This window comes from Setaria italica, chromosome VIII (genome assembly GCF_000263155.2).
Source record: "Setaria italica strain Yugu1 chromosome VIII, Setaria_italica_v2.0, whole genome shotgun sequence".
Lineage (NCBI taxonomy): Eukaryota > Viridiplantae > Streptophyta > Magnoliopsida > Poales > Poaceae > Setaria > Setaria italica.
Window position 1 is genome coordinate 19659333 of NC_028457.1, and position 23608 is coordinate 19682940.

At 46.4% G+C, this 23608-nt stretch overlaps 1 protein-coding gene across 1 annotated transcript; it reads right to left on the bottom strand.

The window, feature by feature from the left end:
- Positions 1-17873: 17873 nt before the first annotated feature.
- On the bottom strand, positions 17874-22499 carry LOC101784944 (RNA polymerase sigma factor sigB). Its single transcript, XM_004979163.3, has 6 exons — positions 22169-22499; positions 20489-21046; positions 19254-19484; positions 19018-19158; positions 18313-18510; positions 17874-18234 (listed from the first exon to the last, which is right to left on the bottom strand). The coding sequence occupies exons 1-6, from the start codon at positions 22358-22360 to the stop codon at positions 17941-17943; spliced, it is 1614 nt and encodes a 537-aa protein (XP_004979220.1). The 5' UTR covers positions 22361-22499; the 3' UTR covers positions 17874-17940.
- Between the last annotated feature and the right edge of the window lie 1109 nt (positions 22500-23608).

Genomic DNA, 23608 nt, shown 5'->3' on the forward strand with positions numbered 1-23608 from the left:
AAGTACATCTTCTGCACACCAACGCCACACAACCGCCATAGGGAGATCTGGAGGGAGTGACCCATGGAGGATGAGCGTGGGATGAGCTGCGAGTGGTTTGGCCGAACTGGGGGTTCAGCCAAACCCCCAAGGTCGCCCCTTGCACTACCTTTCATTCGGGACACTATCCAGTGGGCCCTCAAGTGGGTACACAGGGTTTGGCCACCAATAAGGACCACCAATAGGAACCATCCTCTACCACCTATAAAGAGAGGAAGAGACCCCAACCGACTTGGTAATCCTTAGGCTAGTGGAGCTAGGCTAGAGCTCTCTTCTTGTAGTGCTAAGCTTTCCTCCAAGTTGGTTGGGGATGTAACCTTCGGCTTTTGGTATATCTTTGTACTCAACATATAGGTTCCTTATTTATAATATAGAGTATGGTTGTTATGCTATTCCCATAGTATATATCATGCCATGTCTTGCTTTATCACAAGTTATGCAACGTATGTGGGTAGGCTAGTTTATCTAAGTTACGGCATCGGTTCGTTGTGCCTTTGGGCTTGCCCTAGCTCTATGCTTGTCAATCCGAAGGGTCGGAGTCCCGGGGGAGCTACGGTAGTTATCACGTACACGAGCATGGTGCTCGGGTACGGCGGCAACCTTCGGATATGACTGTGCCCCATGATCTACAGGGGTAGGCCTGTCCGTCCTTGTATTTCCCCATGTTCAGGTATGGCATAGGAGTTCTGAAAGATACCTTGCCTTACCAGACTAGGGACGGGTATTCTCCCTGTAATATTGTATGCTTAGAGTTAGTTCTAACTGTATGCTTGTATGTCCCTTGGTAGCATGAATAGAAACCACTAGACCCCTGAATGCCTTTGCTCCCACTAACCTTAGGATTATTTGTTTATTCTTTATTTATGAGATTGGCTTGTGTGCGTCACATTACCCCGTATATCTTTATAATGGCTTACCCCTGTATGACCTTTGGTCTATAACTTAAGCATATTGTCCTAAATATATATCTGATATACTCTTTTACACCAATGCCATCCTTTGGGAAAATATAAATAGCGATACCTTAAATACTCTCCGATTGAAATGCTACAATGGTATATCCGTGCACTTGCAGATTTATTCGTAACGTTAACAAATACCAACACACAACCCAGAACAAGACGTGTCGCACGTAGGCATTCCATGCCGCACAGGAGCCAACATACAGGCCCTACGAGACAAGGCACCGATGAAGAAGAACAAGACAAGCAGGCCCCAATAGGAGGGGGCCCACGCTGCCTGCTCAGGCTAGACTCCTCCGACCATCCCACGGCTCCCAACCTCGGAGGTCGGGAGACCCGTCCTTTTTTACACTGTCGCCGATCCCTAGCCTTTATAAAGGAAACCGGGCGTCCCTTCTCTCAGTCTCTCTCTCAATTCCACAACTCACACACCCTCACACATGCTCATTGTATGAACGCTTGCTTGCAAGCACCTCGTTGTAAGCCCCAGCACACTCGAACTCAAGGAACAACAACTCCTGCCGAAAACTAGATGTAGGGATCTTCCCAAAGTAGTATAAACCCTTGTTCTTGTGTGCTAGCCATCGAAAGTGAGGAGAGCGCGGCATATAATCACTAGTCAGCGGTACGAAACATCGACAAATATTAACACAAAAGGACATGTTACGTTTAGTTAATTATGTATATATTAATTTTTCATGTTTAAAAGTTTTCTATGAAGCAAAGAAATAGATACTACGACAAAACTTGTAATACTAGTTTTTTAGACAGATCAGTGGTGGCGTGAAAAAATTTAATATCCTAAATCGTTGGCCCATACATTTAATTTTGACATGCAAATCAAATCTGGATCCAATTTTCTATTACACTTTATGTGGAATTTTTTTCAAACAGCCGGATTATACTGTACATAGGTTGGAAGGAGTAACTTGAATACTCCTACCTATAAATGTAACATGGCCCACTAATTGGCAATCACGGTATTAAATTGCAACTAATGTAAAGCATGTACTAGCATTCAATTTTCTTATATACTTTAATTTCGGAACCTGAGATGAGACGATTCCAGACAAGGATGACAAGATGAACCAAGGCACCTGGAACGAACCCACACAGGGATGAGAAAACATACCAACGCATTCACTTCTAAGTCCTATAGCATTAACCCACTCACGTGTAGACCTGGCCTTTCTCAGGAGGTTACCCATCATAAGGTCACCCATCTACTACTCTCATCCAAGAACGCTTAACTTCGGAGTTCTGATGGTTCCAGTGCTATAGTGCTGGTATGATAACATCCGACATACTAGCCACTCCCCTTCCTCTTATGCCCGTACCGCGACGTGCCGTCCAATCCACATGGGCTATTGGTATTTCTTACGTCATGAATAAGGGGGTGTTTGGTTCCACCGACTTATTTTTAGCACCCGTCACATCGAATGTTTAGATACTAATTGGGAGTATTAAACGTAGACTATTTACAAAACCCATTACATAAGTGGAGGCTAAACGGCGAGATGAATCTATTAAGCCTAATTAGTCCATGATTTGACAATGTGTTGCTATAGTAAACATTTGCTAATGATGGATTAATTAGGCTTAATAGATTCGTCTCGCCGTTTAGCCTCCACTTATGTAATGGGTTTTGTAAATAGTCTACGTTTAATACTTCTAATTAGTGTCTAAACATTCGATGTGACACGTGCTAAAAATAAGCAAAGGGAACCAAACACTCCCTAAATCTGCAAGCACACGGATATACCAATATAGCACTTCATCCGGGAGTATTCAGAGTACTATATTTTCTCAGAAAATAGGAGTGTAAAGGTTCTACCTAGTTCAACCCAAATATGACAAGAGGTAGAATGTCCTGGATAGCGAGGTTGTCTAATGATAGAGATTCTAGGAAGGATAAACTTGGTTAGCGCTTAGGGCATTGGCTTACACCTACTCTGCCAAGTGTATCCAGCCTGCAGCTCATCTACACCGAACCCGAACGTGGAGGGCTACGAAGGACGGACAGGGTTGTCACCACCTGCCACCTACCTCTCAAACCGTGGGGAACGAGGCAAACAAAGGCAACCTATAGCCCAGATTCCACGTCTACACTATTGATTACTACTCTAGATTCGGCCAAGAACATCCGTCTTTAACAGGAGTCCTTAACTAGAGCATCCGCTACGAGAATGGACAATGAACCCACAAACAACTAATAGAGAAAGATTTACCTTACCAAGGAACTCACCACTGTAGATGAACTTGGATACTTACTCAAAAGATTCGCATCCAACGAGGTACAAGTTGGAGGAAGGCCAACAAGTCCGGCACTTTTCTAGACTTCTCCTCACGCACTCCCTAAACTACGCTACCGAAGTAGCTCTAGGCCTACTAGCGGAGTCATTCTCTTATCTTCTTCATCATTGTGTGTTGGTGTGAAGGCTCTCCTCCTCCTTATAAAGGTGCTAGAGGATGGTTTCCGAGAGGCATATTCGTGGAATCTTCAGCAACTGCCTCCAGGAATGCATGAGGGAGCACCACGTGGAAGCTGGGCCTGGGAGGAAAGCATCCAGGTTCGGCGGAACCCCTGGTGTCACCTCCTTCCTGCGACCGCCTTTCTCCAGGTGGCTGCCAGGTGGGTCCTTTTGATGATCCTTGGTGATTCCCGCGGGATTGTGCTGAGTTGGTCTAACTTGTGGGTCCTTGATCCTTGTGCTCTCTTAAGATAGTCTTAAAGTGGTGTTTCTTCTTTGTTTGAGCATGTTTTCTCCCTATGTGCACTTGTGGATTCCTGTATACAACAATTCACCAAAGCTTGTTGTATACAACAATTCACCAAAGCTTGTTGAAATAGTTAGGATTAGATACCTATCTCTAGGTTTGTTGGCGCTAGAAATCGGTCAACCGAATCCCCAGCGTCTGACACACGACCCGGGAGAATCTGCTTAACTCCTGTTCGGGTGATTGCCCTGGTGCGGTTCGCGCGGCGTGCTAGCCAATCTGACCTGTTGATTGGCAAGGAAGAATACGTGTCAGGTCCAGAAATCACGATCGGCTAAATTTCCGATCTCGAGAGAGCTTATCAGCGAATTGGCTGATTTGCCGTAATAAAGAAATCGGCTATGAAGTAGCCGATCACTGTAGCCGTGTAGACAAGAAAATACTGGAATAATCGACACAATGCTATAGTAACAACACTAGGAATAGATCTAATCGGCTATATGTGAAATAAATGAATTTAATAGCAGAATGTAAAGAAAGCCGAAACCGCCGATTCCTAGCTGGATAACTGGTGATAAAACTAGAAAAACAGGTAAAACCTATGATTCTAGTAAATATCAATAACTAGTGAATAAATCTAAACGAAACGACAGCGATGCGCCCGAAGTTAAAGCTTAGAATTTACTCGGTAAACGGAACTTACAAGATCGGCTGGAGGTCAAGTTGATGCAGCCCCACCAACTCGTACGAACTTGTGAAAAAGGAGAAAGTATTTGGCGAAGTCGCCTGCTTGAAAGTAAGTACGAGGAAATAGTAGTTGGTTGTATTGATTTGTTGATGATTACAGATTTACAAAGGTAGCTATTTATAGCCCCGTACAGATGACTCCTTAACTGACTAGAACTCTATCCCTAATTCAAATAGAAAACGAATATTTACAAGTACGATTCGTGCTAGGTTGGTTATTATACGCTTCACGGGCTGATCTCCCCTTCATCCTTCTATTCCTTTCCAAGCCCATATCGGCCCAATTATCCCAACCTCCTAATCGGCCAATTCCTTATTGGCAAAAGGTAACCGATCGGGAACCTGGTGTGTCTGATCCGAACCCCAAGGGTTAAGCGAGGCAGAAGTCATCGGCCGATCCCGTACTGTAGCATTGGCCGATCTTGGACTGTAGCGCCAACCAACCGATCTCGAACTGTAGCGCCATTCGGCCGATTCCCAACTGTACTTTTCCAATTTCCTCTTTTCTTGGCGCCGATTCCACTGGCGACAGTGGTTGCTCCGTCGTCAGAAGAAGGAGCTTCATCGGAGATCCCAATGGCGATCCCCATGGCGGCCTCATCCTCCGCAGCTGCACCAGCGGTAACGCCGACTACTAGGAACTTCATCCTAGAGGTTATTCCTGAATCCTTCCTTTATCGGCACTGCATTTACTTTTAGATCTGTTTCTTACTTTTGCACCCCCTCTTTCCTTTTTAGGCGACTAGACATCGCATCACCATCCATCTTACGGGAAATCCTGGCCTTATCTGTCTCGGACCCATGGGGAACCCAGATCCAATAGAGCTCATCAATTTAGAAACCCACAGAATCCCCTTCAAACGATCCACCATGGACCTGGATCACTGGTTGGGCACCTTTAGGTCCTAGCCGAATGAAACCCCAGGTTGGAGGGAGTGGTACCAACGGATAGCCGAGCCGAAGAGGGTCCTATGGGACGAGCTCAAAATCGGCCAGTGCATCAACCTATCTTTGTCCCAGATGGAGCGAAATGAACCGTTGGTGATAGCGGCCTCATACTTTTGGTCTGATGCCCTCAATGCTTTCTTGTTTGGGCATGGACCCATGACTCCCACACTGGCCGATGTGGTTCTGTTGACCGGCCTTGACATTTCTTCTCCGGACACACCTTTCCGCCTTTTAGCCGCAACGTCACATCGGCTGGACACAAGAGGAATCGGCGGGTGGAAAGGATTCATTAGATGCAACAAAAGAGCCGGGTCTGTTGAGAATAGGAAGCACACGGCCTTTTTAATGATGTGGTTAGAAAAACATTTCTTTTGCGGAAGAGCAGCCGGCCCATCAACCAACACCCAGGCTTTAGCTGAAGCGCTATCGGCAGGAACCCCTGTTCCCCTTAGGAAACACTTGCTAGGGGCAGCGTACCACATGCTCCACCAAATCGGCATCAAACTCTCCAAGGGGGAGCCGATTGGAAATCCATGTGGCCCCTGGTGGTTCATCAATTTATGGTTGAACCTTTATATGAGCAAGATTACTCAGCAGAGGGTGGACCACATGATGTTCCCCAACATTGAATCGGCAGAAGATCCTACTGCTCGTCGCTGATGCACATCTTACGGTGAAGCGGCGTCGGCCTTCCCGGGTTGCTTGTACTCTGCTACAAAAGTGGTCGAGTACTTCCAATGCTTTTACAACGGCTTTAACGAAGATGCAACCGTCTGGTTTCCTTATCAGCGGGATGACCCAATCTTTGAACTCCCAACCTGCTTCGACTCGACCACTGGCCGATTCGACGAACAACTCACTGACGAGCTAATCAAGCCAGGAATCCTGCCAGCCAACTTCTTTTCGGGGAAAGATGCCCTCACGTACGAGTTCTACAATCCCTCTGCTGCAGCACGCCAACTCGGCATGGGTCAGCTGCCGATTCAAGTATATTTTGCTGGCCGAGTCAAGTTCAGAGACGGGCTCACCACAGGTCTGGACTACAGTCGGGTACGAGACCGGATCCCGGACTCCACCACTATTGACCTGAACAACTGGATAGTAGCCCCCTTCGCCGTCCAGCCATTCAAACTTTGGTGGGCCGAATGGAAACAATTCCTCTTCTGCAACTTGGCATCGGCATACTACAATCTCCTGGATCCAGCCAACATCCACCCGAACGCCGAGGTATTTTCCTTAGCCGATTTTTACTCTTTTTTCAATGTAGTTGAATACTAATGCTTCGCTTCATTTCTTCAGTCTGAGAATCGTACTCCTCCAACACACAGCCGGAGTGGTCGGCTAATAGAGGATCATCATCCATACACCTCCTACCCTCTCATCGGCTATGACGCTCCGTCCGTGGACGTGATTGCTGGCCGATCGAAACAAGCACATAAGAGAGTTACTAAGAAGACCAGCCGCCGAGTCCGAGCCCGTATAGAATCGGCGGATCCTCCCATGCTTGTATCGGCAGAGACTTCGGCCGCGCCACCCCCTCAGGCTACCAGAGATATCGACACTCAAGTCGTCGCACAAGCTGGGGCAGCCGCCGCGTCACTGTTGTTAGAGGCCGTTCAGGTAAACTTATGTTTTAATCCTCCCGATTGTCGTTTCGATATTAATCCTTCTTATCTTAGACTGCACAGAGTACTCCCATGGACACACAACAATCGGCAGCAACCCAATCGGCCATCGACGCGCCCCCGCTTCCATCCGTTGAGGTACAACACTATTTCACCGATTCCCCTAGTATTTGATAATATGCTTACTCAACCTTTTGACACAGGTCATCGGCACGCCAAGCGCTCCTCAACCACTGGTCCCCTCTCGGGAAGCTGGTCCAAGCACCGCGCCGATCATCGTGGAGTCTTCCTCTTCTGATGAACCTATGGTACAGGCCCCTGAGCAGGGAACGACGGCTTCCCAATGCAACTTGAAGAGATTCACTTCAAAGTGGTAAGACATCTTTCAGCTTTATTTAGCCGATTTGCTATCACCGTCAGCCGATTTATTTTTTCTTCTTTATTATTTCCAGGAACAGGACACCCCTGACAATAGCCTCTTCTCTTTCGCGGTCGTCCTCTCTGACGACGAAGAAGTCGCTTCTCGCTAGGTCGCCTTGAGCTCCATCCCTGACGACGTCCGAGCCAAGCTTACTAGTATCCGACCCCTTCTTCAAGGAGACATCGGCCGATTAGTAGAAGATGCCTCACCGATTCGGCAGCTTTTCGGTGACATCAGCGGACGAGTGCCAGAAGAAGCGGAGGAAGCCTTGGCGCTGGCTGCATTCATCGAGTCCATGAGGATCCCGGTCTTCAGAGCCCTTCGTCACATGGCCGATCGCGCCAAGTTGGCCAAGACCCGTAAAGAAGAGGACGCGTACAAACGTCAGGCTCAAGAGGTACACCAACGCATTCACTTTCTGGAGGATTCCCGCCCAGGGATCGTCGGCGAGATAGACCACCTCAAACGCTGAAGGGCAGAGCTCGCCAAGGAAATGGAGCAGGTGACCAAGGCAATCAGTGCCGAAGAGAAAAGGCTTCAAGAACTCCCTTCCGTCATTGCCGATTTAAAACAGGAGAGGCAGCACTTGGCCCATGAAGCCCTGAAGCTCCACCGTAGCGCGTCAGAAATTCCCGGATCGGCGGATGAAGACCAACGGGTCTTGGACTCTGCCGATCAGATCCGGTGCCGGGCGATTGCGGCTATCGATGCCCTTCTGGGTAATCTGTAAAAGCACTGACTATTTTGTACGAACCTTTAGTAACAGCTTTGACCATCCTTCGCGACGCCTCTTTTATTTATTGCCCTTCTTACTTCCGATGGGACGCACCCTTACCAAATTTCCACGCCTCTTTCTCTTATAAATGCCGGCCTAGACTCCCCCTTCCGAGAGCACCAGTTTGGCTTCGGTCTTATTTTCTCAACCCATTCTCATCGGCGCGACCTCCTGTCATGTCTTCGTCGTCTTCCTCTTCCTCTGTTAACCAGGTGAAAACCTTATCCTTCTTCTCCGTTCAACTTTTCTAAAGGAGATCACTTTTTACTCTTTCTTTCCCCAGCCTCGACGCCTTAGCCCCGGACTTGAGCGCGCCATCGAGGTTATACATTCTGATGAACCCTTGTCGTCGGAGGATAAGGATTTAATCAGGGCTCATCGTGATGAACTTCGAGAACACGTTTCTGCTGACGCCCGTCGGGTACTGGACTTTCTGGAAGGCAACGCCCGTCGGCGACCTCAAGCTGACAGAAGTCATCCGCTTCCTCCGCGAGTCGCCCTTGAAGACGCGGCGGCAGGAACGTCACGCCCGGCGGTGGGCCGGAGCCACCCTCTCGCCCGTCAAGTCGAAGCGGAGGCTTCAATGAAGGAAATAGAAGAAGAGTACATCCGCCTCATGATAGAGTTAGGTCGGGCTGAGAAAGAGCGCAAGAAAAAGAATAATTAGTTATTATATATTTTTGTTCTAAGGGCGACTTGTACCTTGTCGGCCGTGTAATCCACCATCCGTACCGAATGAATACATCGGCCGATTTGGACGATTACATGTTTTTTATAGATGAACCGTTTTGTATCGGCTGTGTGCGATTGTATTACGGTCAATCCTTTATGCTCCGACCCATATACTAGGGTAGTATCTTTTTAAGTACCTTCCGTTCAGAGCCCTAGTAAACTCTTCTCCCTCGATTGTTTCCAAAATATAAGCGTTCCACGAAGCACATCTGCCGATTTTATACGGCCCTTCCCATGTAGGGGACCACTTTCCGAATTTAGGATCTTTCGACCCAATCGGCAATACTAACTTCCAAACCAAGTCCCCAGGGAAGAATTGTTTGACTTTGACCTTCTTATCGTACCACCTGGCTACTTTCTTTTTATTTTCTTCAATGCTTATCAAGGCTCTCAATCGCTGGCCAGCCAAGTTATCAAGTTCCCTTTTCATGAGTGACGAATAGTCATCGGTCGCTAGCTGGTCTTGGAGCGAAATGCACCTTGATCCCGCCCTTGATTCCCATGGTAGTACTGCATCGTGACCATACACCAATTGATAAGGGGATAACTTGGTGGCTCCATGACAAGCCATCCTGTACGCCCATAGGGCTTCGGTTAAGCATAGGTGCCATTTCTTCGGCTGCTCCTCTATTTTTCTTTTGATTAACTTAATTATCCCTTTGTTGGAAGATTCGGCCTGGCCGTTGGCCTGGGCGTAGTACGGAGAGGAGTTTAACAATTTGATCCCCATATCGGTCGTAAATTCTTCGAATTCCCCCGATGTGAACATTGTTCCCTGATCGGTCGTAATAGTCTGGGGAATGCCGAATCGGTAGACGATATGATCCCTTACGAAGTCGGCCATGATAGCCGATGTTACGGCTCTTAATGGAATTGCTTCCACCCATTTGGTAAAGTAATCAGTAGCCACCAGAATAAATTTGTGCCCTTTGCTTGATGGTGGGTAAATTTGGCCGATAAGGTCTATTCCCCATCCTCTGAACGGCCATGGTTTGATAATGGGATTCATGGCCGATGCGGGTGCACGTTGGATGTTTCCAAATTTTTGACAATCCTAGCATCCCTTATAATATTTGAAACAATCTTCGAGGATCGTTGGCCAGTAATACCCATTATTCCTGATCATCCATTTCATCTTATGGGCCGATTGGTGGGCTCCACATACCCCTTCATGGATTTCTCCCATTAGAGTCTTAGCCTCTTCCGTTCCCAGACATTTGAGCAGGACGCCATCAATTGTTCGGTAGAATAAGTCGTCTTCGAGCAGTACGTACTTAGTAGCATAAAAACGCACTCGTCTTTCCACCTTCTTAGACGGATCTTTCAGGTAGCCGGCAATTTCTTTCCGCCAGTCATCGGCCGCGAGTTCCAGAGCCATAGCGCCTAGAATTGGCCGATATCCAGATGCGTGCTGGGCGAGCTTGTTGGCATCCTCGTTGTGGTCCCTTGGGATGTGCTCGATTACTGCCGATTTAAACTCTTTTAAGTGTTGCAGGCAATCTTCGTAATAAATTCTTAGTACATCGTCCTTGCATTCGGACCGCCCCGTTAATTGATCCACAATAAGCATGGAATCCCCGAAGACTTCGACAGAATCGGCCTTGACTTCTCTTAGTAGTTGTAAGCCCTTCAATACAGCCCGGTATTCTGCTTGATTGTTAGTGGCGGTGGCTTCTATCGGCAGAGAAAAATCATAGCTTGCCCCCCGAGGCGATATGAGAACGATGCCGATTCCTGATCCGACCCCACATGACGACACATCAAAGTATAAAGTCCAAGGCGCCGACTCTACGAGGGTAATCTCTGGTCCACAGTGTTGGGCGACGAAATCGGCCATGACCTGACCCTTGACGGCTTTTGCCGATTCATACCGCAGGTCAAACTCTGACAAAGCTAAGATCCATTTGCCGATTCATCCTTTCAAGATCGGCAGTGATAGCATGTATTTTACTACGTCGTCTTTGCATACGACCACGCATTCTGCCGACAGTAAATAGTTCCTGAGTTTGGTGCATGAGAAGTAAAGACATAGGCAAAACTGCTCCACCGGAGGATATCTTGTTTCAGCGTCCAAAAGTCTTCTACTGACATAATAAATCACTCGTTCCTTTCCTTCGAATTCCTGGACTAGAGCCGACCCAATAGCCTTTTCATCGGCTGATAAGTATAGTTTAAATGGCTTACCAGTTTGAGGAGGAACCAATACCGGTGGTGAGACCAAGTACTGCTTGATATCTTCCAATGCTTTGCGTTGCTCCTCCCCCCATATGAACTCCTGGTCAGGCTTCAACTTCAACAGTGGTGTGAACGCCTGAATCCGCCCAGACAGATTAGATATGAATCTTCTGATGACATTCACCTTGCCGATTAAAGACTGCAATTCAGTTTTATTCTGCGGGGCCACGACTTTGTTGATAGCCGCTATGGTCTTCCGATTGATTTCTATTCCCCGCTCGTGCACCATGAATCCTAAGAACTGTCCGGCGGACACACCGAAGGCACATTTATTGGGGTTCATCTTCAGCCCATGTTTCTTGGTGCACTCTAGCACTCTTCGCAAATCGGCCAGATGCTCTTCGTGTCCTTTGGACTTAACCACGACGTCGTCGATGTAGATTTCTACCAGAATGCCGATGAGTTTGTGAAATATGTAATTCATGGCTCTCTGGTACGTGGTGCCGGCGTTCTTCAAACCAAAAGTCATCACCACCCACTCGAATAAACCAAGGTGGCCTGGGCATCTGAAGGCCGTTTTGGGTATGTCCTCTTCGGCCATAAGTATTTGATTGTACCCAGCGTTTCCGTCCATGAAGCTAATAATCTTGTGTCCCGCGGCAGCGTCTATCAGCACATCGGCCGTCGGCATGGGGTATCCATCCATCGGTGTGGCCTGATTAAGATTCCTGAAATCCACGCACACGCGTAACTTTCCGTTCTTCTTGTACACTGGTACAATGTTGGAGATCCACTCGGCGTAACGGCATTGCCGAATAAATTTTGCTTCGATTAGCCGAGTTATTTCGGCTTTTATGTCTGGTAGAATTTTAGGATTGCAGCGCCGTGCAGGCTGTTGGTACGGCCGATACCCTGGTTTTATGGGTAGCCGATGTTCAACAATAGATCGATCTAAACCGGGAATTTTATGATACTCCCAAGCAAAACAATCCTTAAATTCTCTTAACAAGTTTGTCAATTTATATTTGTATTCTGGGTCTAAATTTGCACTAATATAAGTCGGCCTTGGTTTGGTACCATCGCCTAAGTCTATCATCTCTAATGAATCGGCCGATGTGAACCCGTGCCCTAGCTTCCCATCTTCTCGCGCGAACTGATCCATTTATTCTGAGTCTTCGGAGCCGACTGCTCAGATCGGCTGTAGGCCAAAATCGGTCACCTTCAGGAAATCGGTATCCCATACTCTGCCGGATATGCACTTAACGGTTTCGCAGGTCCACTGCTGCGTGTCGGCTGCCGCGATGCTGTATTCGGAATCGGCGTTGACTACCTCGATGTTGTCACCAACCCATTGTACAAGACATTGATGCATTGTTGACAGGATGCAGCAATTTGCGTGTATCCAGTCCCGGCCGAGTAGCATGTTGTATGATCCCTTGCCATTAATAATAAAGAAGGTAGTGGGAAGGGTCTTACTACCGATGGTGAGGTCGACGCAGAGGGCGCCGCGAGCGGGAGACACGTTGCCTTCGAAGTCTTTGAGCATCATGTCTGTCTTGGTCAAGTCATCATCACTCTTTCCAAGCTTCCGAAGCACGACATATGGCATGATATTGACTGCAGCTCCTCCATCTACCATTAATCTGGTGAGGGGGCGACCGTTGACATGCCCTTTGAGGAACAATGCTTTCAGGTGTTGTCGTTTGTCGTCCTCGGGCTTCTCGAACGTGGCTATCATTGGCTCCAAAGCCAACTGTGCCATCTGCTCTTCTATCGCCGACACATCATGTCGATCGGCAGGAGTCATAAATTCCATCAGCAGTATGAAAACCATACCGATATCGGCTGCCGATTCATCACCCGCCGATTCGTCGCCCCTTCTATCATTTCTTTTGGGGCGCCATACCCGAGGCCGTCCGTCCTTCTTGTCAGTCGTGCTCTGTTGTTCCTCTTCTTGTTGTTCCCACTGGTGGAGACGTTGGATTCTTCGTTTTTGAGATTTGGTCAATCCGTGGGGACACCACCTGGGGTTTATTTGTTTGGTTCCTGACTTGGTGCGTTCCTACTCCGGCTCGCGTCCTAAAGGGTTTCTGTCTGTCACCTGAGCGTCGGCCATCTCTGCGAGCCGACTGTGAACGTTGGCCCTGTTTTCTGGCCGGTCGTGTCGATCAAACCTGCCCCCTAGTCTGTCACGGCGTCTGTCTTCTGACCGGTCATATCGGTCACTTCTGCCCCCCCAGCCGATCACGCACGGGAGGGCGCTGGTCATCTTGGTCGCGCCAGTTCCTGCTGATCGGTTCTGGTCTTCCGTCTCTGGAGCGAGACCTGTTGAACGGCCGATTACCACGATACGGATCGTTGCATTCTGGGCAATTATCGGCCGAAGGTAGCCTGAGGTTGCTTTCCCAACAGTGGATGAAGAATGGGCACCTCTAGTGATCTTCGTGCCGCCGCATCGCTTCTTCCCGGGATCTTGAGCGTTCATGTTGACGCTGATATTTCTGGAGCAGGAATTGGGAAGTAATGCGTGGCTCTTCTGATTCGCCGTCGTCGTCCTCCATCCGCCGCTTTCCCTTGACGTCCTCAGGTGTTGCTTGATTTCTGGGGTCTACGGCACCACTCTTTTTAGCCGATTCGGACGTCAGCACCTTTGTTTGGAGTGAGTTCTTCCCCGTATCAACCATGTTGGTGGGGAAGGGGTGCTGGTCGATCTTCATCGGCTTGGTCGATTTTGTTGGCACTTCAAATTTAAGTCTGCCCTGCTCAATGGCCGACTGTATCTGCTGCCTGAAGATTTTGCACTCATTAGTATCATGGGATGTGGCGTTGTGCCACTTGCAATATTTCATCTTTTTTAGTTGTTCGGCAGAAGGTATTGTATGATATGGCGAGAGCTTGATCTGCCCTTCCTGGAGGAGAAGGTCGAAGATTTTATCGGCCTTCGTCGTGTAAAAACCGAACGCTTCCGGCTCCTTTTTGCCGAACGGGCATGATATTGGCTTCTTTCCCTTGACCCACTCCGCAAGTCCGACCTCAACGTCTTCTTCGGTCTCCACCTCTTCCAGGAACGCCACCTTCTTCTGGAAGTTCCTCCGTGGATCGAAAGAACGTACCTCCTGTCCAGACAATCGGTGGACAATTTGGCTTAAACTCTCAAACTCCTGTGAGGCGTATTTCTCTTTGATGTGGGGCAAGAGACCTTGAAAGGCTATATCAGCCAGCTACGCGTCGTTTAGAGCCAAAGAATAGCATTTGTTCCTGATTTCCCGAAACCTCTGAACATATGAGGATATCGGCTCGTCGCTTCTCTGCTTGAGGCTGGTCAAATCGGACAGCTTCATCTCATGCACCCCGGCGTAGAAGTATTTATGAAACTGTCTTTCCAAATCGGCCCATGTAATAATCGAATTCGGCGGTAATGTCATGAACCACTGGAAGGCCGATCCGGACAAGGATGATGAGAATAGCCGCACCCGTAGAGCATCTTGTGTGGCCGCTTCTCCGCATTGGATGATAAATCTATTCACGTGCTCCACGGTTGAAGTGTCATCCATCCCCGAGAACTTGGTGAAGTCAGGAACTTTATACCGATGGGGAAACGGTAGTAGATCATATGTAGAAGGGTATGGTGTCCTATAGGTGTAAGTTTGTACCTTCGGCTTCAAGCCGAATTGTTCCTGAATCACTTCTGCAATACATGCCGACCAATCCGGCTGTTGCTGGTGAACCGTCGACTGAGGTATTGGCACGTGCTGGTATACCGGAGGTGGAATAGCCTGATGCTGAGTGAAAGCAGGTGGCATCTTAGTGAAAGCCGGTTGTGCATTTAGGGTCGGCTGTTTGAAAGAGCCACTCGTTTCATCATACAGTATGAGCTCTGCTGCTTTGCTCATCTATGGTGCAACAGGCTGGTACGGCGGCATGGTTGGTCGAGTGGCCGCTTGGAAAGATGCCTGGAATTAGGGACTTCCCTGACTGGCGATTGATTTTGACCGGCCGCGGCTGATGGTGCCCCCCAAGGCGCTGGGCTAACCGGAGGGAACGGTGCAGAGGACAGTTGGACGGAGTTATACCCCATAGGAATTGATGATGAGGAAGCGCCCGAACTCCCAACAGGAAATTGGATCGGCTGATAAACCGAATTCAAATAACCCTGGTTTGGTGGAATCGGCTGAGTATATGCCGGTCCCCTGTATCCCTGAGGTACCCCGCTAGCGAAGGAGCTGATAACGGCATTGTACACTGTATTTGCAAGCACTGGGGATTGATCAATGAAAGCGTGATAAACGGACTGTTGGACCATATCGGCCATCTTGTCCGAGTCCTCGGAGATTGTGATCTGGCGGGAAGTTGGAAACGGAGACTTTTTGATAGTCTCCCCACTTCTGGAGCGACTGAAAGACTGCAGGCAAGCTTTCCGAAACTGTGCCGTATGCTTCTCCAATTCTTCCTTCTGGTCGTCCTTGAGATCTGCTTCCGTCACTTCGATGACGTTATCTTCAGAGACTTCAGCAGCTTTCGACATGGCGGCGGTTGTATTGGTCCCACCGAGCGTGCCAAAAGTGTGTTGGCGCTAGAAATCGGTCAACCGAATCCCCAGCGTTTGACACACGACCCGGGAGAATCTGCTTAACTTCTGTTCGGGTGATTGCCCTGGTGCGGTTCGCGCGGCGTGCCAGCCAATCTGACCTGTTGATTGGCAAGGAAGAATACGTGTCAGGTCCAGAAATCACGATCAGCTAAATTTCCGATCTCGAGAGAGCTTATCAGCGAATCGGCTGATTTGTCGTAATAAAGAAATCGGCTATGAAGCAGCCGATCACTGTAGCCGTGTAGACAAGAAACTACTGGAATAATCGACACAATGCTATAGTAACAACACTAGGAATAGATCTAATCGGCTATATGTGAAATAAATGAATTTAATAGCAGAATGTAAAGAAAGCCGAAACCGTCGATTCCTAGCTGGATAACTAGTGATAAAACTAGAAAAATAGGTAAAACCTATGATTCTAGTAAATATCGATAACTAGTGAATAAATCTAAATGAAACGACAGCGATGCGCTCGAAGTTAAAGCTTAGAATTTACTCGGTAAACGGAACTTACAAGATCGGCTGGAGGTCAAGTTGATGCAGCCCTGCCAACCCGTACGAACTCGTGAAAAAGGAGAAAGTATTTGGCGAAGTCGCCTGCTTGAAAGTAAGTACGAGGAAATAGTAGTTGGTTGTATTGATTTGTTGATGATTACAGATTTACAAAGGTAGCTATTTATAGCCCCGTACAGATGACTCCTTAACTGACTAGAACTCTATCCCTAATTCAAATAGAAAACGAATATTTACAAGTACGATTCGTGCTAGGTTGGTTATTATACGCTTCACGGGCTGATCTCCCCTTCATCCTTCTATTCCTTTCCAAGCCCATATCGGCCCAATTATCCCAACCTCCTAATCGGCCGATTCCTTATCGGCAAAAGGTAACCGATCGGGAACCTGGCGTGTCCGATCCGAACCCCAAGGGTTAAGCGAGGCAGAAGTCATCGACCGATCCCGTACTGTAGCATTGGCCGATCTTGGACTGTAGCGCCAACCAACCGATCTCGAACTGTAGCGCCATTCGGCCGATTCCCAACTGTACTTTTCCAATTTCCTCTTTTCTTGGTGCCGATTCCACTAGTGATGAAATCTGGCGTCAACAAGGTTGGTGATTGTTATTTTGTTGTTTGTTACAAGAGTTGACGGTCGGATATGGTGCTTAGGAACCGGGCCGCCTCACCGTTTTATTTTCTTGTGCCTCGGATGGTCTGACCATGTTATCCATCTGACCGGAGATGCATCAAAAAAATGTACGTGAAAATTCGAAGTAAAAAAAGAATGCAACACGAGAATTTCCCAAGAGGTCACCTATCCTAATAGTACTCCCACCAAAGCATGCTTAACTTCAAATTCTGATGGAAACTGGTGCTTTAGTACTGGTATGATCACATCCAATGTACTAGCCACTCCCCTTCCTCTTATGCTCGTACCGCAATGCGACAACCAAGGCACGTGGGCCCCACATCCGAAGTTCGCGGCACGGGCTGCCTCACCGTTTTATTCTCTCGTGCCTCGGATGGTCCGATCGCGTTATCCGTCTAACTAGAGATCCGGCGTTGCCCAAGCCACGTGGGCCCCACATCCGAAGTTCGCTGCATGGGCCACTTACCGTTTTAGTCCCAAGCCTCGGATGGTGTTATCCGTCCAACCCACCCATCCTAGTACTACTCTCACCAAAGCACGTTTATCATTGGAGTTTTGATGAGATCCGGTACTGGTATGATGGCATCCGACATACTAGCCACTCACCTTCCGCTTATGCCCGTAGCACGACACGCCGCCCAAGCCGCATGGGCCTGCGTCCGAAGTTTGCTGCGTGGACCGCCTCACCGTTTTGTTTTCCCAGTGCCTCCGCATTATCCGTCCGACCGGAGACGCATCAACGTAAGAGAAATGTACGTGAAAATCCAAAGGAAAAAAAAGTTATTTTCCTGTGCCTCGGATGGTCCAACAGAAATAATTCTGTGTTGTGTTGTACCAGGCTATGTCCACATGTTTGATTTCTAAATTTCAGCGATAATGAGCAGCTCAGCAATTTTGGATCCCTTCGCTTTTAAGGCACTAAACTATTTTCTCTTGTAAAACGAGTGTTCTGATAATGTGTTGTACATGAGGACTCGTGTAAATGGGCAAGTAAAGAATCCTCAAAGAAAAAACTGAGGGATTCAAAACGGAAAAAAATGATCCTTAAACAAAATGGTTCACCAATTGCCTACTGGCACCAGATAATCCTTCAGAGCCTTCACTCTTTTCTTGCTCCTTAGTTTCCGAAAAGCACCAGACTCGATTTGCCGAATCCGCTCCCTGCTCACACCCATGATATTGCCAATCTCCTGCAGGGTTCTTATCCGACCATCCTCAAGTCCAAATCTCAGCACAACAACTTGCTTCTCGCGCGCGGTCAGAGTGTCCAGTGCCTGGTGCACATCCTTCTTCATGGACAATCTGTTCAGCATCTCTTCAGCTGTCTCGGCACTGGGATCGGCTGTGACTTCCTGAAAACAGAGATTGAGCTGTTACTTAGTTGTATGGTAGGAAGCACAGAGTGAGATTAAAGCATAGAACAGCCATACCTGATAAGTCATGTCTGTGGAACCAATTTTACTGTCAAGGGATACACTGTACTTAGGGAGGTTTACTGCTGCCTCTACTCGTTTGATTGGCATACCAGTGTCCACTGCTATTTCTTCATTAGTGGGTCGTCTTCTAAGCTTACGGCGAAGTCGTTTTGTGCACTCCTTTACACGGTAACTTGCTTCAACCATGTGAGCCTTGTCACCAAAATCAATTAGTGATTAATATTGCATCTGAGATAACCATGCACTAATTATACGAAATAGACACGCTAATTGGCAAGTGACAATATTACGAAATAGACACTAACGATATTAGTCTAGAAAATCAAACAAAAGGAGTCATATAGCAGCAATATGCAAGCACATCAAATCATGAAGGAAGTAAGACAATACAAACTGTTATGTCTGCTAAATCAGCACACTACCATGTCTGCTTTAATCTATTACATTAATGGTTATCAGTTTATCACACGTGTGTGAACTGACTAGCAGTTGCACAAAATCTTGGAAACACCTTCACCCTATGATTCATGTGCTCAATATAATCTTTTTCTCAACAATTTTGCAAGACTAGATATGGGTCACTCAGGCATGAATAACCCACAATCAGCATGCTTCGGTCAATACAGAATTGGAGAGAAAACAGTGTATCAAAATGTTGATTCAGGGAAAATAGAAGGATCTGAGTAGTGGGGGACGTACTGGCAAGCGAAATATTTGGGACTGCTCTGAGACAGACTTGCGCATTGCTTGTTTGATCCACCAGTGAGAATATGTAGAGAACCTAAAACCTTTTGACGCATCAAATTTTTCAGCTCCCCTTATAAGGCCTTGCATTCCTTCCTGTAACAAAAACCTAAAATAAAATGCCAATGCTAAATACAGCATGGCAGATACTAATTTTACAATAACAAAGAAGTGTACATGCACACAATTACCTGAATAAGATCATAAAGATCCATTCCAGGGCCTTCAAACTCCCTGGCAATGGAGATTACAAGTCTCACATTAGATGTTACCATTCTGTTCTTGCAATAGATACCATGATCTAGACGCTTCCGCAAAGTTTTCTCATCAGTTCTCGCTGCTGTTGCCCACTGCGAGAATGTTGGTTGTCCACCATTGTATTCTGTAAGCTCAGCTTGGATTGCCTCAAGCTTCAAAAGATCCTGCACCAGTTCAAGGTGCACGGTTCATAATTATCACCAAAACTAACACTGCAACAAGAGGACAACAACAAATGGCAGCACTGCATGGTTTCACGGATAAGCAGCACCTTTCCAAATAACAATACCAAATAAAATTTCAACTTCAGAAATGTGAAGAGCTCACATGTTTCACTAGTTGTTTCCAGACCCTTGTATTCTTATCATAGATAAAGAAAAAAACTGCATACAATACTATTGCAAGATTCAAATGTCATTTGTCATGCATGACACTGAAATGAAAATACTTCTCGCATGAATAGGCTAGACTCTTCACATGAGAAATGGCAAACCAAAAAATAAACACGAGTTCACATCTTATCCCACTATGAGAGTCGAGTGAACTATGCAACTTACATGACTTGAACTTCAGAATATTTCTGGTTACGATGGACCATCAAGTCAATCTAGTTTGTACTGTGTACTATCATACCTCCTAAATCCTTTTTTATCACAAAAGGTACATTTCAGGTCTTGTGCAATCAGACTACTTAAATATTGGCCATCAGGTTATATTGATATTAGAATTTTAAATATGATGTGAGTAGAGTTGTCTTTAGAAGTGGATTCATATTATTATTTTTTTTCTACATAATAATTACAACACTAATTGATGGACCATATTGATGTTCAAGTGACATCTTTTCATGACCGAAAAGAATAATGAAGTAATGGACGACCCAATGGCCTGATTCAGAAAACACATTAGGACTTCACTTAATGTAAAATAACACATATTGAGTCCAGAAAGCCTTAGCTTACATCTAATCCCAATGCACAGAATAACTTCTTTGGCCTAAGAATTTTTTTGTTTGACTTGCACAGTTGTTCAGTTGTCTAGTTACTAATTGGAGCACAATAACATGCTTAAACTGTCAAGGTAACATCTCAGTTGAGAAGATCCATTAGTATATATATACAACTGAAAGGAAGAAAGATGCTCTTGACTTCTAATACAATAGTCCCACCTGAATACCTTCTGAGAACTCAACTTCTTCCTTAGCTGTAAGAAGTCTCCTGCCAGTCATCTTCCACAAGGAACCTAAAGGATTCATGCTAGGTGAGGAACCCTTGGGTCGTTTCTTCTTTGAGGATGTTGCAGTTTTTTGTGAAGCGCGGACAGTTGTCGCAGCCTTTATTGCTGCTCTGGTTCTCCTAGCTCTTCTCTCGGACTGGCGAGCAGACTTCACAGCTATGTTCTCAGTGTACTGTGCATCATCATCTAATTCACCACCACCGGCCATGATACCGTAGGACTCGAAGTCCTCCAGCAAAACATCATTAGCATATCCATCAGGGCTGCTTGGTTGTATCTCTGTGCGAAGAATTTCATTTGCCAAGTAGCTGTCCACGACCTTCTTTTGTCTAATCACTGGCTGATGATTGTTATTTTGTACCATCTGAACAACTTCTAGAGCAGCTTCAGCAGCTGCTCTGGCAAGAGCAACTGCCTCTGCTGCTGCAGCTTCTACTACAGCTTCTTCATTCAGAAGTGCCTCTGATGCCAGAGTGGACTCAAAGTTTCTCTGTGACATACGTTAGAGAACAAAAAAATATTATGATATTCTATATATTGCTCTTAGGAAATTTGTAACATTACACTTACAGGCAATAGCGGAGCACAGCCAAAGAGAAAAGAAAAGGACTTATCAGCACTTAAGAAACATGATTATGTCTGCCTTCCCTATTCAGTGACACAATATCAGGGCCGGGCCGGCAAAATCCAGGGCCCTGTACCAAATTCTAAAACAGACCCTATTGTTCCAGAAAAATAAAATAATAATAATAATAATAATAATATATAGGCTAGAATATATTACATAGAAATGGGATATATCAAGAATTGTACATGTTCAACTCTTGGTTGCATCATTTATTTAGTATTCTTTAAAATAAAATCTTCAATGATACTCTCATAATCAAACTTCTCCATCATTTTAAAGTGTTATTATGGTCATATTATTAAGCCTTTGTTGTGTTTTCAACGCTTTTGGTAACTAGAATCATATTTTCTAATTGAGGCCCCTTCCAAAGCCTTAAACTTTATGTTTCTTTTTTTCCCAATACTGCTAGATAAATACTCCAAGCAAATAAAGGAAACTAGCTTGATTAGTAAAGATAAGTGTCCCTGTGGGTCAAAATTGTCCCTGCCGATTTGAGCAGATTTTGTCAAATGTACTGTCTCGAAACTGGGAAATCAGTGACAGACTCGATGCAAATTTCTACAACATCGTACGTTATGCAACCCTCCATTTTTAGAGTGAATATTTTAGAAATTTGTTTAATGCTGCAGTCAATGTGCCTATATATTAGTAATACCTTCAGCTGGCTCTCATTTTGTCCAGGAAATTGCATCCCATGAAATTGTTCGAGGTGTGATTAATGGTACTGGCAGTGAACTGATTGTCTGGACTCTGGTTCAACAAAGTGCACGTATATTCGGATCGTGAAATCGAACAAGGAGCGGGCCGTGTTCCTTAGATCCTCACGCACTAAATTGAAACAAAGGAAAACAAGGTAGGTTGTCTTTCCAAAAAAAGAAAAGAAAAAAAAGGGTAGGTTAACTTGAAGGATTCAGAGCTAAGAAAGGACGGGCAGCACAGGAAATGCAATCCTGAGAGACGATCGAGCCGAGCAGAGAGGGTCACCTGAAGCGCCGGCGCGGAAAAGGCGAGCCTGAGCTGCGCGGCACCGCCGCCGTTGGCGCGGTCGGTGTCGACGACGGCGGCGGCGGAAGTAACGGCGCAGTGGACGCGGAGGGCGGAGCACCTGGATGAGGAGGAGGTCGCGTGGGCGGTGGCGGAAGGAGCCCACTTGAACTGCGGCGCCAGGCACGCCATCGGCGAGCCAGGGCGGGCTGGCTGGCTGCTCGGCTCACCAGGGGCCCGTCACCATTGCTGCCGGGAAGGAAGGAGGTCAGGAGGTGGAGGGAGGGGACGGTGGGGATGGATTTCGCTCTTGGTCTGGTCTCTCTGGATAAGGGGATCTCAGTCAGACACAACAAAACTCAGGCTCGGACGGACAGTGGGCCGCATGTTGGGCCGGTCCACAGATTCTTCAGTTCGTCCGTGTTTCTTTCTCGAGACAGGGAAACACGGGAATCCAAATAAACACGCCACGTGATAAGACACGGTGCAGAAGATATGTCCCAATCCAGCAGACAATTGATATCATGCTTCAAATTAGGGGGTGTTTGATACACCCATCAAAATTTATCACCCATCACATCTGATGTTTGATACTAATTAGGAGTATTAAATATAGGCATCACATCTGATGTTTGATACTAATTAGGAGTATTAAATATAGGCTAATTACAAATCTAATTACATAGACGGATTCTCGTTCGCGAGACAAATCTATTAAGCCTAATTAGTCCATGATTTGACAATGTGGTGCTACAGTAACCATTTGCTAATGATGGATTAATTAGCCTTAATAGATTCGTCTCGCGAATTAGTCTAGGGGTTCTACAATTAGTTTTATAATTAGCTCATATTTAGTCCTCCTAATTAGCATCCGAACATCCGATGTGACACTGCTAAAGTTTAGCACCTAGTATCCAAACACCTTCTATATTCAATAATCCAAACAGAAGCAAAGATTGGGACATTCCATTGAAGGAATATTAGGTGCTTTCCCTCATGTTTTTCAAGTTCTCGGAAATGGAGAAGCTCTAACAGGATTATATCCATCTTTCATGCTTCCTCCAACTATACATGTCAGCTAGCTTATAGAAGTGCCACGTCATATTTCTGTCTAGTTAGAAAAGAGAGGAGGGAGAGAAAGATAAGCTGTCTCTTCTCGTGCACACATTTCTACACCATGTGAGTTTAATTTGTAGGACCACTTATGTTTGATCTATGTACTAAAAGTTAGACCATTGGATGGGTTGTCTCGTATACCATTTATTATTGATATGGAGTGTGCCACATAGGCATATAGTTGACTCTTAATGTTGGAGGAGGCCTTAGAAGAAAGGGAAGAATGAGCTAAAGGAATCCCAACCCTCCAACGAGAATGGTTTCCATAGCATTAATTGTATTGCCACATAGGACTTTTAGTTTATGTGTCACTATATTAAATGA

Bases quoted from the DNA above. Each gene is read 5' to 3' on its own strand.
- LOC101784944 (XM_004979163.3), bottom strand. From the start codon at position 22,360: ATGGCGTGCCTGGCGCCGCAGTTCAAGTGGGCTCCTTCCGCCACCGCC. The intron at 19,485-20,488 runs GTGGGACTATTG...GAACTGGTGCAG, and splicing joins AGTTCTCAGAAGGTATTCAG to GATCTTTTGAAGCTTGAGGC. The intron at 18,511-19,017 runs GTACGTCCCCCA...TTTGGTGACAAG, and splicing joins CCCAAATATTTCGCTTGCCA to GCTCACATGGTTGAAGCAAG.